Below are 14,060 nucleotides of genomic sequence, written 5' to 3'. Positions count from 1 at the left end.
TATTGAATCTACACTATCCATGGCTTAATTTTCTTTGCTTGTGAAGAAGGTTTGCCCATTATGGTCCCACCCTACCCCGGGGTCATGATTTGAATAAACTTGAATCTACACCACCTGAGAATGAGTCCACTTGCGTTTCATCTTTCCTGACCCAATGATTTTTCTATATATATTCCTATTAAACTATTGGATTGCCCATCATGGTCCCACCTTAACCCCGGGGGTCATGATTTGAAATAACTGGAATCTACACTACCTGGACACAGCTGAAGATGTTTACATGTAAATGAGACCAATCATAGCTTTGCAGCTCTTGAGAAGAAGATTTTTAAAGATGTTTGATATGTATTCCTATGAAAAAAAACTTTTTGCCCATTATGGTCCCACCCTACCCCCCGGGGGTCATGATCTGAATAAACTTGAATCTATACCACAAAGATTCCACTTGGGTTTAATCTTTCCTGGCCCAGTGGTTCTTGAGAAGAAGATTTTAAAAGATGCCATTAATTTATCACTATTTCATCAATATCTCCCCTTGGAGGAGGGGTGTGGCCCTTCATTTGAACAAACTTGAATCCCCTCCACCATAGGATACTCTGTGCCAAGTCTGTGCCAAGTTTGGTTGAAATTGGCCACGAGTTATTCTGGAGAAGAAGATGAAATTGTGATAAGTTTTAAGTTTACGCCAACGACGACGACAGACAACGGACAAATTTGAGCATTCGGCTCAGGTGAGCTAAAAAAGGCCAGACATCTCTTTGTGGAACTCTTCAGTGTGTTAAGTTACATAAATACTCATGCGGATATTCCGGAGATAAAAAGGTAAGTTGGTAATGTTTAGAATTCCACATCTGCTTATTTTACAAAGTTTTTGAAAATGTTATTAGTTCCATGAATTTAGAAATTGCTGAATTTTATTTCAGTTTTATTATTACTGAAAAAAAAGGATTTTAAACATTACGCTAGAATCTTTAAACAATGCTAAACAGCTGATAAATTGGGTGTCCAAAGTACACTTGTTTTTTATCAGTTGATTAATCGCATGTTTAAATAAATGTTTGTCTCTTATAATCTCCAAAAGTGTTTAAACATTAGCACAAAGCTTTATTAATACAGGAATTTTACGTTTATAATCCTGACAGGGTAACACTGGGGTAAAACATGGAGGAAGATGCAAAGAAGAGTGAATTTGTTCCACTTTGTGGAATAATGACGCATGTGTTAAAGTATGGTACCACAGAAAATTCAAAATATCTGTTTCTGATCATTCCAGGTAAGCAGTTTTCTGAATCCATTCTAATTTCAGTACATTCAACAGACACAAGAAAAAACTTTTGTCATTTTCATTATGGTGAAGCATTGTTTACCTTAGTGATGGTTAGCTGCAGAACTGTAGCTCTCCGAAAAAAAATATATTGACAGACCGGAGAGCTACAGTGCCACCCATTGAAAAAACTGTATATTTATTGAGCACAAAAAAGTGCACTGTTTCCATATTTATTTCTCCATGTTTTTAAAACTGTCATCTCAAAAGTTTACTATCGGATCCATGTGTTCCTAGCATATTTTTACACTGTTTCCACAACAAAACATACCTTATAATTGTTGTTAATAGGCCTCCTGGCTTTGAAATCGAGATCATCGAAAACTTTGTCTATTTATAGTATACTGCCATTTTGGTTTGCAAGATAATTCAGTCCAATGCGCTTCTTCGTGCAGATGTAAACTACGAGTATACTTGATAAAGGAGTAAGGAATTTTTTGGAAATCTGACTTTTTACAATTTAAGTAAGAATTTGGAACAATTAATCCAGAACTAAGTGCAACTTTTTGTGCGCAATGAATATACAGTTTTTTCAATGGGTGGCACTGTAGCTCTCCACTCTTTCAATATATTTTTTTTTGGAGAGCTTCAGTTCTGCAGCTAGGTGACGGTTAATTGCTGAACATTTGATTATTAATGTTATGTAACGTTTCGTGTCAAAACTTACCCAAAATACCATCAGTTCAATATCTTAAATGTTTAATTCTATTTAAATAAATTATTTCAATACCATAATTTGTATCCTATCTGAGTCCCCATAATAGTTTGCTATATCCATAAATTTCCCATATCAGAGTTTATTAAAGCTAAAAATTTTACAAGGATTTATTAAGAATTTTTCAGGAATCCTGCAAAAATTCACCATATGCTTAAATTTTCTACATTACTGTTCATTTTAAACAAGTTTACTCAATACTGTACTTGAATGCTTAACTTTTATACGATCTTCTGTAATTAATGTCAGAGTCTTGCACTTCATTGGAAGAGGAGAAAGAAGTTATTTTAAAATTCTTCTTGATTCTATGTTAACAGGAAATCCAGGAATTATTGACTACTATGAGCGATTCATGCAGGTTCTCTACAGGAACTGTGATCAGAAGATTCCTGTATGGGGCATATCACATGCTGGTCATGTGACAGTTCCTAAGAAAACATTAGATGTCGGTAAGTTCGATGGTTTCAGTAAAAGAAATAATTCCTCATTTTTTGATAAGGCAATTGTGTGCAGGTTTTGTGCATTGTTTTGTAATTTTGTAACATTTTGCTAGAATATAATAATATACAAACATTGTATATGATTTTGTAAATATTGATGATAGTTTTATACTGGTAATAGCAGATATAAAATCTTATTTGGAATAATTTTTATGATAGTCAAGATCAAAATAACAAAAGAATATATTCTGATGTTTTATTATTTAAGGTAAGGGGTCTGTCATTGATTAACTAATTCTGTGACATGTAATTAATGTGAAACAATTTTTTTTTTCAATAGAAAAGGCCTCTTATTCTGTTTGTTCTTTGGAAGGACAAATCAAGCACAAGATTACATACATCAAAGAGCACATTCCTACAGATGTTAAATTGATTTTGATTGGTCATTCTATTGGATGTTACATGATCATGAGGATTTTGGATGAGATAGACCATAGCAATGTTCTAAGATGCTTTCAGTTATTCCCCACTATAGAAAGAATGGCACTGTCTCCAAAAGGCCAGGTAGCTACGCCCATGTTAAAATACCTCCGCTGGCTGGGGACAGCGATAGTTCACGGTGCGTCTTATTTATCCCCCCACGTACAGTACAGACTGCTTCTGTGGTATTTCAGTGGCCGGAAAATACCGGAGTCTGTGTACAATGCCTCGATGAACCTGTTTGACCCGTTCTGTGTCAGTAACGTGATGTACATGGCTAACCTTGAGATGCAGCAGGTGGCCGCCTTAGATGAGGAACTGGTAGAGAGGCACCTCCCCAGGATGAGTTTCTACTATGGCGAAGACGACCATTGGTGCCCCAAGTCTTACTATTTTGACATGAAGAAGAAATTTCCCCATGGGGACATCAAACTTTGTCAGAAGGGCTATGATCATGCCTTTGTTTTAGAAGCGAGTGATGAGATGGGAGACATTGTATGGGACTGGTTACAGGCAGATCTGGCTAAGCTGGTATCTTGAGAAGCAACCAGTGGAATGAAAAATTAGCTCAGAAAACTTTCATTTTATCACCTCATTGACATGCAACTATCACTGATTGAATGCAAGAAAATATTCTAGTGAATAAGAGGATGGAAAAAAATAGTCACAGAATAGTTTTACATTTTATGCCTTATGGACAACTGAATAATACTACATAATGTTGTGCAATGTGTTCAATTTTCAAAATGTCTCGAATATGTAAACAGTATATTGCCTTAATACCTCAAACTCAGTGTGACAGAGAAAAAATTTAAGGTATTGAAAGGTATGAGAAATTAATTAAGAAATATATTGAAAAAATAATGGTTAGGACTCTCAGAGCAATTGATGTATCTATGGAGTTGTTGGAGTTTGAGATACAGAAGTTCTACTGTGCATTAATTCTGTGTGGATTTCTACAGTAAACAGTACTGTTTTATGAAATTCCTAAATATTTATGATTTTAATTGTATATATATTATAAATGTTTTTACTGTAAATAGTATTTGAAAGTGGTTCTAATGCATTTTTCGATTGTGTAATTATCATTTTTAAGCCTGTGATACACAAATACTCTTGTGATGTTTTGCATCCACATTGAAAATGAATTAGAAATGTGTCCATAAGCTAAGAATGCCACATGCTAGCTCACTCTGCTTTTTTTTTGTAAATTAAGAAATTTGAGACCAAGACATGGGAAATGTCTGTTATTTATGGTTGATTAATAAATTTATACCAGAACTTTTAGCAAACTGATTTGTTTTAAAAGATGTGGATGAATCTTAAATACATGTGAAACATTGATTAATCAGATACTCATGAATTTTGCCATCCAAAGTTAGTTCAAGGTGAAAAAGGTAACATTCCATACAAGCAAGAAAAGTTTTGTTTTCAAAAGGTACAAGAAAGTAATACTTCATAATAAAGATGGAGCTAAGCACAAAATTAGACAAAGTATTCATAAAACTAAATGCAAAATAAGGAATTGAAATCAGTGATGGATCCAGGAATCTTGTAATGGGGGAGGTGGGGGGGGGGGGGGGGCAGCAGAAGGCAGGTGGTCCAGTGGCAGTACTGAAGCCCCCAGTGGGTCTAAGGCAAGGTCTTTTTGGGGGGGTCCTGGGGCAAAGCCCCCAGAAGCTAACAATTAAGCTCTTACAAATAGATATTTTTTCCTTGATTTTAGGATAATGGTCATACATGTGTTTAAGTTTTACATACAAAAATTTCAAGGGGGGGGGGGGGGGGCGGCCCTTGATCCGCCAAGGTCACTGAATTAAGGAAAAGTTAAAATACATCTAATGTCCATTTCTTGTGTAGAAAATTGACTCAATTCTTCGTAATGATCTAAATAACAGAACTGAGGACAAACACAAAAAGGATTTCCAAGATATGTTAAATTGTACATGTATTACCTTGACTTTTTTTCTATTTGTTGAATACTTTGGTAAGTTCTTGAGTGCAGATTTCCAGCTACAACAGAAAGTTGAACATGTACAACCTTTAACCATGTTAACCTTCTTTTATTAACTTTATTTAAAGCTAATTTTATGGACAACATTCATTATACATTGTATACAAATACATCTTGATGACACCTCTTAATTTTCATTCGCTTAACTGTTAAAATATTTGCAATATTTCATATTCCCCCTTTCAGCTCATTCTTCCCAAATTCTAAATTTCTAAATTATTTTTTATATATAATAGGATTTGCCATTTTTTACTCGAATAAAATAGTTCTAAAAAAATATATTAAAAAATCGACCTTAATAAAAATCTGGAATAATATAATTATTGGTTATTTTCTGCAAATCTAAAGTCGAATAAGTCAAGGAATGCATTAACAATATAAAGATGGAGTTGTCGCCCTTCGCTGATTCTTCAGTGTTGGTGACGTAAAATCTTATGATCATCGATTTCGGAACAGGAGAAGTTTAGCATAATTTATCAAAGATATGCACTGAAATAAATCAAGAGGAGGGCTGAAAGACATTTAATAGGGTAAGGTTAATTAATTGAGATTAATTGATAGTATAGCCATCGATATTAAACCGACAGGTATGTGATCGTCAGAACGTCAGCATTTGTTTGGTCACAGGACTAGCGACTGGTCCGTATCCTTGAATGAGGGATTTTTCTTTTTTTATTATTTTATGTTCACCTGGATAATTTCTTCCTGTTGAATCCTAGCGTTTTTGCTGATTGCGGACATAGTTTTGTATCCTTCCTTTGACTTGCAGCTGCTGTGAGTAATATACAGTGTAATTATAATTTATAATGTTATATAATAATTACATCAGAAATTCCAAGGGATGAGGAATGAAGATAGCACATTGAAACTTTAATATACTTAAGGCCACAAAATTGAAAATTTGCTAAAAAATTGGGGCTTTTTTCTAATAATAAAATGTCTTTAAAAATTTTTCCTTAAAATGCCTGAAATTTATGCTGTACTTTTTAGTTTCAACAAATCCTTCTGTTTCAAAATTTTGTATAATATCACAGATTTCTACCTTTCTCAAAAATTCGATTGTTCTTACATGTTTGACATTGAAGTAGGTCATATTTGTAAACTCTATAAAATATTTCACTGAAAAGCCTAGGCTTGAACAGTTTTAATATTTAATATTTTCTTAACACTATTATTCTCTAAATTCTGCCAAAGATGTTTTATTTATATATTTCTTTTTTACAAACTCACATACAGTAGAGATCGTTAAAACTTGAACAAGTGCATTTCCCTCATCATTTTTACCTAGTAGTTTAAAGTCTCTTCAAAAACTTGCTTATCAAGATGTGTTTATGCTATTTTTCCTTCTCTGCCTTTTCTAAAATCTTTCCCTTTCATCTATTTTTATTGCAGGCTCTTTTGCTATATAGTTTTGCAAACGGATAAAAAACAATTCTTACTGGACATTAAAATATACTTTTAATACCCAAAAATCAAAATAAAAAACACCGGTTTTGTTTAATTAATTTTATCTGGCCTAAAACAACTGAAATTTATGCTGTCAGTCTTCTACTTCTACTTCTTCACTTGTAAGAGGTCACCGACCCATCACACAAGTTTGACGTCAGACAAGAGGTGCATTTTAAAATCATCTATTTACAGTAGTAGTGCAGGATAAAAACAATTTTGGCTCTGGTGTTTAATTCAGATGTTCTACGAGTCTGGTCTTGAATGACTCGTAATTGATGTTCAATAAATTGGGTGGTAGATCATTCCAATCCTTGATAGTTCTGGAAAAGAAGCTGTTCTTATATTGTTCTCCAGTGGATCTCAGCCTGATGAAACGTTTCTGATGTGTTCTTCTTGTTGATCTTTCTGATGTTTGGATGTAGTCAGGTATTGGTATTTCAATTTCTTGGTGTAGTATTTTGTGAAACATGAGAAGGCGTGATGTTTTTCGCCTTAGCTCAAGAGATGGTAAATGTAGTTTATCTAAAAGTGCGGTAATTATTCCTGGGTCTCTTGAATATTCTTTGGCGATGAATCTTGCAGATCTTCTTTGCACCATTTCCAGTTGTCACCTAGATAGAATGTTCCATCATCGTACGTACCTGGTTTAAAGGTACTTGGACACAGATTTGAAGTTATTATTTTCTCTATAATATTACGACTTATATATTTTAATAGCATTTCACACAAAAATTAATTAAAAATCTTATTTCGTTTAAAAGATATTGAAATTTCAAATTTTTCGGCGGGTTTGATTGACAAATCCTTACACTCTCACAAATTTAATTTTATTCTTAATCCTTAGGAAAAGTGGTAATCTCGTTTTGTATAAATGAAAAATATTAATACTATAATCCAGAAAATTCAGAGTAGACACGTTCGAAAGCAAAACAAACACACAATATATTGTCAGTCCGTGCAGTTGTGGTAAGCAGACTGTGAAGATTGAACGCACCCGGTGAATTCTAAATATAAACAATAACAGAACTCGAGCCCTGTTTACAAAAACTGTGTACATAACACGAGTGTGCTCGATTTGCTAAACTCTGTGCGCATCTCTTTAGTTCGGAATGACGATACTTGTGAAGGTGTTTTGCTTTCTAACATTTCTACTCTGAATAAAATTATTTTTCTTGATAAAAGTTTTAATATTTCTCATTAGAACACATCAAAATTGCCACTTTTCCTAAGGATTAAGAATAAAGTTAAAATTTATGAAAGTGCAAGGATGTGTCAATCAAACCCGCCAAAAAATTTAAAGTTTTAATAACTTTTAAATGAAATAAGATTTTTAATTAATTTTTGTGTGAAATGCTTTTAAAATATATAATTCGTGATATTATACAGAAAAAATGAGAAAATATTAACTTCAAATCTGTGTCCAAGTACCTTTAATGATAGAATTCATTCCGTGGTTTGACAACCACAGGCACTTGTTTCGGAAATAGATTTTTAACCCATAGTATAATTTTGGTTTTCATTTAGCTCTGTAAACAGCATCAAAACTCTGCCCACAGAGTGGAAAGTCGAACTCAACCACGAAACGGTGGTTTTTAATTGAGAAATATGTCGCGAACTTCGCAAAAATTTCTCGCACATGAATTAAAGTTGGTTTACAGTATATGCCTATTATGCCCTATTTCCTACCAAATAATCCAATAACAATCCATACTATTTTCTCAATGTTTTTTCTCGCTTCAAATTTACACGCCATGTTTACATTTGGAATTCTCTTGATTGTTCCTAGTAAATGCACTGAGTTCAAGTTATCGTCGGTGCTTAATTTGCTACATTGCAAAAATATGGAACAAATTCTATCGTTAAACCGGGTCCATAGGACAGTATCATTTAATGATAGAATGTTGTATCTAGCTGTCACCCTGTAATGGGAGTTCAGCAGGTGGACTGTTTGTTTCACTTGTTGTTAATTTACTGTAGGGATTTATGTTAAATTGCTTTTTTTAAGTTTAAAAAATACTTATGAAATGTATTTTTAGTCATCAAAGAAAAATTATCTTTTACTCTTTCATGTTATTGCACTTGGTTAATAATAGTAAATCAACAAAAATCATACAAACAAACACTAACCAATTACATGAATTACGTAGGGTTTCTTTTTTTCAAATTGGGCAGAATCCTATCCAGTCTGTATCATGTTTGGTGTGCAAACACATGCACAAAAATAAATTGAATTAGTGTTCTTTGTTGAACAAAATGTTTCTGACACTCTCTTTGAACCAACTTTTAAATTTGATGTAACAGACTTCCTCTACTTTCCTGGTTGTGAGTGTCTACTCAAGAGTAATCGTTGCAACATCGTTAATCGACAAAAATAATTTTGTCCTTTGCATCCCTCTATTAAAGAAAAATATTTATTTATTTGAAATAATGAATTTGGTAAATTGGTATATAGATTATGTATCATAAATTATGCATATATTATATATATACATTAAAACTCGGTTATAACAAAGTCACTGGGACCTGTGAAATTACTTCGTTATATCTGTAATTTGGTATATTCGTATTAGAAATTTGTTAAAATTATATTCCTGGGAATCCCAAATAACTTCGCTATATTCGTAAATTCGCAATATCCATGTTCGGACTAACCGAGTTTTACTGTACACACACAGCATACATATAGAGAATTTTCTATCTACCTATAAATGTATAGAGGTCATAATTCTTAAGATCTGATTACAAGTAATATAAAGAGTGATCGATATATAATTATACACTATAAAGGAAAACTTTACATAACTGAGAAACAGAGGGGTTAAAAAAAACAAAATACGCAACAAGGGATAATTTATCAATATCCTCAATGTGGCATATGGATAAGCACTGAAGGCTATATTTTACCTGTGTGTCAGATGCTATCTGCAAGATCTATTGTACCTGCATTAACTATATATCAATTTAACATGTTATTTGGCTTTAGGATCAAACTTGTTTTTTTTTTTTTAATTGAAAGCTTTCAGGTCCTAGCTTTAAGCAACTTTTCCTGCAATGTTTAAGGGTAAAACACATTTATATATGAGATTTACTTCATTATCATATTAGATTTTTTGTGCTTTCCTTCCAAGCTAGTTAAGTGTATTTCTCATATTTGTAAAGAACTTAATATATATATGTTCTTGTAAAATACAAGGCACGCTTTGATCCATGTAGTTTTGTGAAGTGTGCAATATAGAAACGTTAAAGGAAGTTCCCTAGAGTTACTTATTTAAAAAGTCGTAAATAATTGAAATTTAAAAGTTGTCAATAGAAATGTGGGCCCTTCCTCTTGAGATAAATTTACAACTCTAAATGAGGACATACATATTTCATATAGGAATACTTGTGACCATGTACTTATCATGTGAATTTTATTATTTGTCCTTTGGTTTTTAGAGAGGAGAGTTAGAATCTGCCGCGATGGGGTCCCTGTTTAGGAGCGAGGAGATGACTCTATGTCAGTTATTTCTCCAGTCAGAGGCCGCCTACGCTTGTGTATCAGAGCTGGGGGAGTTAGGACTGGTACAGTTCAGAGATGTAAGTATAGGGGGGGGGGCAATTTAGTAGTCCAAGGTGTATTGTAATGACCTAATGAATATGTTGGAATACCGTATAAGTGGAAAATTTAGCGTGATGCAAATTTAGCGATTTCTACCTAAAATCTGGTATTTTATTTGTAGTGAGATGTAATTTTAGTGATTTTAAAATGCTAACTAAAAAAGCTTTTACAAATAATACGGAATTAATTTTTAGCGATATTCAATTTTAGCGATGTCAGCACGCTAATAATGCCAAAATTATATCCTCGCTAAAAATTGTACTTATACGGTATTTTAAAACTTTACACAGTTATAAAATATGTATATTAAAGGCTATTTATGAATGCATGATTATGTATATAATGTTTCAAAAGATGCAATTTTTTTTTTTGTCATGCTTTAATCAACCAATGGATTTTTAGTTAAACCCAGATGTGAACGCTTTTCAAAGAAAGTTTGTGAATGAAGTAAGACGATGTGATGAAATGGAGAGAAAACTGCGTAAGTTAAACCATGTGTATGAGAACAAGATTTTTAAAGATTATACAACATACTCAAAAAAATAGCTTCAAAATAAAGCATAAAAAAATACAACATACTCAGAATACAATCAATTTACAAATCTTTGTCTCTTACAAGAAATGTTAGAATAGGAATGTCTACAGGTACATTATCATGATTATTAAATAGATTTATGTAGGTATAAGCTTAAAAAAATAATTTGAAGAGGAATTTTAACATAAATTTTAGCTATGTGTCGGTAGTAATAAGCCATTGTTTTTTTACAGGATTCTTGGAGAAAGAGATAAAGAAGGACGGAATTCCGATGTTAGACACGGGAGATAATCCCGACGCTCCGGTACCCCGAGAAATGATCGACCTCGAGGTGCGACATTACACTTTGATTTTTGTTAATCATTATGTCCTTGTAATTAAAGAAGCAAATTTTATTAGAAGCAAGTTTGTTTCATGTTAAAGTTGGCCATAATCATCACAGACAATGATAAATCTATAAATTTCCTATTTTATTTCAGGCCACATTTGAGAAACTTGAAAATGAAATGAAGGAGGTGAATGGGAACACAGAAGCACTGAAGCGTAACTACCTAGAACTCACTGAACTGAAACATATTCTCAGGAAGACCCAGACTTTCTTTGAGGAGGTTTGTTCTACGATTCTAAGCAGGATCTGCATCAAAACTTAGTAGTTTATAAGTTAATGCACCTAAATGTAAAACATGAAACTTGTTGTACAAGGGAATTATTTGTTGATGAACTTGCATTAAAAAAATATGTTTGAAATATAAAGAAGGACGGAATCCCGATGGGGCTAAATACATAGGAGGCGGGTTGGGTTCCATTCTTTCATTAAAATTTTTTTTTAATCTTTATTCTTTTTGATGTTACTACTCTTTTCCTTTCTTGTAACTTGCACTTTCAAGTTAAATTTTGTGTGTTAGTTGTTTATCTTCATCACCAGTATAATGTATTTATACATTTTGATTTTGGTATTATAGATGTGTTTAGACTTAGTGTTGAATATTTTGTAATGCCTAGTTTAGCATGAATATACACAAACTGTACCTGCATGTAGTCATGAAATTTTGTCGTACACTTTAATTTGAGGTTACTTTATCAATCAATTTGAAGACAATAGACAAAAGGTTAGCACTGAGCTGCTGAGTGTTGTGAAATATTTCTGATTTGTTTATTTTTATTATTGATTGTTGTCTTAGATGTATTGTACTCTCATTTGTTTTGTTTTTCTTTCTTTGGGTCGGGATTTTAAGTTTGGTCGGTTGTCTTATATTTTAATCAGGCTGAAATTCATCATGTTCAGGCCATGCATGACCCCAGCCTCACGGAGGAGAACTTTGGACTGCTGGGAGAGGAATCACACCGATCGGGGCAAGCACTGAAATTAGGGTACGTACAGTAAAGGGCTACAATAAGCCTTCAAATTAGGGTATGAATAGAAAAAGACCACAGTAAGGTTAGAAATGTTTTAATTTTTTCATGCACATGCTTAAAGCTTGTTTTATTTGACCATCTAAAAACACACTTAGGTGCACAGAAATATGAATTTTTAAAATTCAAACCTAGCGGTGTCATTTAAAAAAAAAAATCAGTTATCATTGTTTTGAAAACAAATGTACCAGTTCAAGTACAGGACTTAGTTTTTTCTGAAAAAGCTCTTTAACTTTATCATTAGAGAAATTTTATTATGACACAATTTGTTTTAAATTACCCTCTGCAGAACTATTATAGAGCTGCAAGGAATAACTTTATACTTGTCTGTAGTGATAAACCTGTGATTTGTCTGTCTGTAGATTTGTGGCGGGGGTGATCGTCCGGGAGAAGATCCCGGCCTTTGAGCGGATGTTGTGGAGGGTGTGTCGAGGGAACGTCTTCCTCAGACAGGCTGAGATTGATACCCCACTGGAGGACCCCGTCACGGTATAACAGTTAACAGAGCTCAGTAGACGATTTTATAAGATCCATAGGCTTATCATCTCTATAAGTATAAAGTAAAAATTATCAATAAATTGGAAGACCCAGTCACAGTATATAACTGTTAACAGCTAGAGCTCAGTAGACGATTTTATAAGATCCATAGGTTTATCATCTCTATAAATATAAAGTAAAAATTATCCCCAAAAGACTTTGAATTAAAGTTTATAAATTAAGATTTTATTTTTGAATATTTCCACAGGGTGACCAGGTCAGCAAATCTGTTTTCATCATCTTCTTTCAAGGGGAACAACTCAAGTCAAGGGTCAAAAAGATATGTGAGGGGTAAGCTATTTTCTATACCTTCATTCAGGCTTCTAAAGTGATGTTCTGTTCAGTGCCCTTCCCACAATTTAAGATTTGTTTTTAATATTGAATCATTGAAAACCTCTCAGAATTTGAATGTTTTTTGTTGAAATCTTTATCAATGATTAATATTTGTGATGACAGATTTAGAGCCACCCTGTACCCCTGTCCAGAAACTCCAGCTGAGAGAAGAGAAATGGCAATAGGAGTCATGACCAGAATAGAAGATTTAAACACTGTAGGTTATATTTTTATTATATGCAGTCACTATGCAAGTGTTATTAACTTGAGGAATCTTTAAACTAATACTAAAAATATTTGCAAGGACATTATATAGAAATACACTTTGCTACAGATAAGTGCCATGTACAGATTTTATAAAACAGTGTTGTATCACTAAATTCGCGTGTTATACAGGTTCTGGGTCAGACACAGGATCACCGTCACCGAGTTTTGGTGGCCGCTGCTCGTAACATTAAAATCTGGTTTATCAAAGTGAGAAAAATCAAGGCCATCTATCACACACTCAACATGCTCAATCTGGACGTGACTCAGAAATGTCTGATCGCCGAGTGCTGGTGTCCTGTACAGGATCTAGACAGAATTCAGCAGGCACTGAGGAGGGGCACGGTAAGTTAGCATCAGAAATACAGACTTACAGTTATCTAGATGTTTGTTTACCTGTCTCTGATGAAGAAGTGATGATGTATGAACTTTGGTCTGATTTACAGGAAAGAAGTGGCAGTTCTGTTCCATCCATTCTGAATCGCATGAAAACAAAGGAAGTTCCACCCACATATAACCGTAATAGTAAATTCACACAAGGATTTCAGAATATCATTGATGCCTATGGAATTTCTACATACCAGGAAGTCAATCCAGGCAAGACACTCACATTTCAAATGTTGTTATACCTTTATCTTGAAAATCAGGGGTATTAGTGATTGGAGTGTCTATCTATCTGTGGTGCTTGGAGGTACCCAGCTCTTATCTGCAACTCCTACTATATCACAGAATGAAATTTTTATGAGACTTTAACAGAATCTTCATTACAAAGTGCCATTGTACATTCCACCTTTTCATGTGACATATTTTTGGTTTTCCCTGGCAGAACATAGACTTTTCATTATACTTGTAAAAGAAGCAGGAATTAACATTTTGTCAGCTCATTGCTCACAGTATCAATAATTTTAAAAAATGAATTTTAAGGGAGAGTAATATATACGGTATATTATAATATAAG

At 33.3% G+C, this 14,060-nt stretch overlaps 2 protein-coding genes across 5 annotated transcripts in view; both read left to right on the top strand.

The window, feature by feature from the left end:
- Positions 1 to 794: 794 nt before the first annotated feature.
- LOC134274031 (lipid droplet-associated hydrolase-like) lies at positions 795 to 4,251 on the top strand. The gene is made up of 4 exons (XM_062756271.1): positions 795 to 822; positions 1,143 to 1,273; positions 2,357 to 2,488; positions 2,820 to 4,251. Exons 2-4 carry the CDS (start codon positions 1,162 to 1,164, stop codon positions 3,497 to 3,499), a joined length of 924 nt encoding a protein of 307 aa, XP_062612255.1. The 5' UTR covers positions 795 to 822; positions 1,143 to 1,161; the 3' UTR covers positions 3,500 to 4,251.
- Positions 4,252 to 5,372: 1,121 nt separating this feature from the next.
- LOC134274024 (V-type proton ATPase 116 kDa subunit a 1-like) overlaps positions 5,373 to 14,060 on the top strand; it is a 20,896-nt gene continuing 12,208 nt past the window's right edge. For 3 of the 4 annotated variants that reach the window (XM_062756252.1, XM_062756249.1, XM_062756248.1), the window contains exons 1-11: positions 5,373 to 5,503; positions 9,858 to 9,998; positions 10,423 to 10,501; positions 10,789 to 10,886; positions 11,035 to 11,163; positions 11,820 to 11,926; positions 12,331 to 12,457; positions 12,714 to 12,796; positions 12,962 to 13,055; positions 13,235 to 13,447; positions 13,549 to 13,699. In XM_062756252.1, coding sequence (XP_062612236.1) covers positions 9,882 to 9,998; positions 10,423 to 10,501; positions 10,789 to 10,886; positions 11,035 to 11,163; positions 11,820 to 11,926; positions 12,331 to 12,457; positions 12,714 to 12,796; positions 12,962 to 13,055; positions 13,235 to 13,447; positions 13,549 to 13,699 — 1,198 coding nt within the window. In that variant the 5' untranslated portion in view covers positions 5,373 to 5,503; positions 9,858 to 9,881. The remainder of the gene's footprint in view (positions 5,504 to 9,857; positions 9,999 to 10,422; positions 10,502 to 10,788; positions 10,887 to 11,034; positions 11,164 to 11,819; positions 11,927 to 12,330; positions 12,458 to 12,713; positions 12,797 to 12,961; positions 13,056 to 13,234; positions 13,448 to 13,548; positions 13,700 to 14,060) is intronic. The other variant, XM_062756251.1, reaches the window with a different exon arrangement.

This window comes from Saccostrea cucullata, unplaced genomic scaffold (genome assembly GCF_032062105.1).
Source record: "Saccostrea cucullata isolate Sc308-1 unplaced genomic scaffold, CSIRO_AGI_Scuc_v1 ctg166, whole genome shotgun sequence".
Classification (NCBI taxonomy): domain Eukaryota; kingdom Metazoa; phylum Mollusca; class Bivalvia; order Ostreida; family Ostreidae; genus Saccostrea; species Saccostrea cuccullata.
This window is presented reverse-complemented; position numbering and strand designations above follow the sequence as displayed.

Coding starts and splice junctions, on each gene's coding strand:
- LOC134274031 (XM_062756271.1), top strand. CDS start 1,162: ATGGAGGAAGATGCAAAGAAGAGTGAATTTGTTCCACTTTGTGGAATA. Junction 1,274..2,356: donor TCTGTTTCTGATCATTCCAG/GTAAGCAGTTTT, acceptor CTATGTTAACAG/GAAATCCAGGAATTATTGAC. Junction 2,489..2,819: donor TAAGAAAACATTAGATGTCG/GTAAGTTCGATG, acceptor TTTTTTCAATAG/AAAAGGCCTCTTATTCTGTT.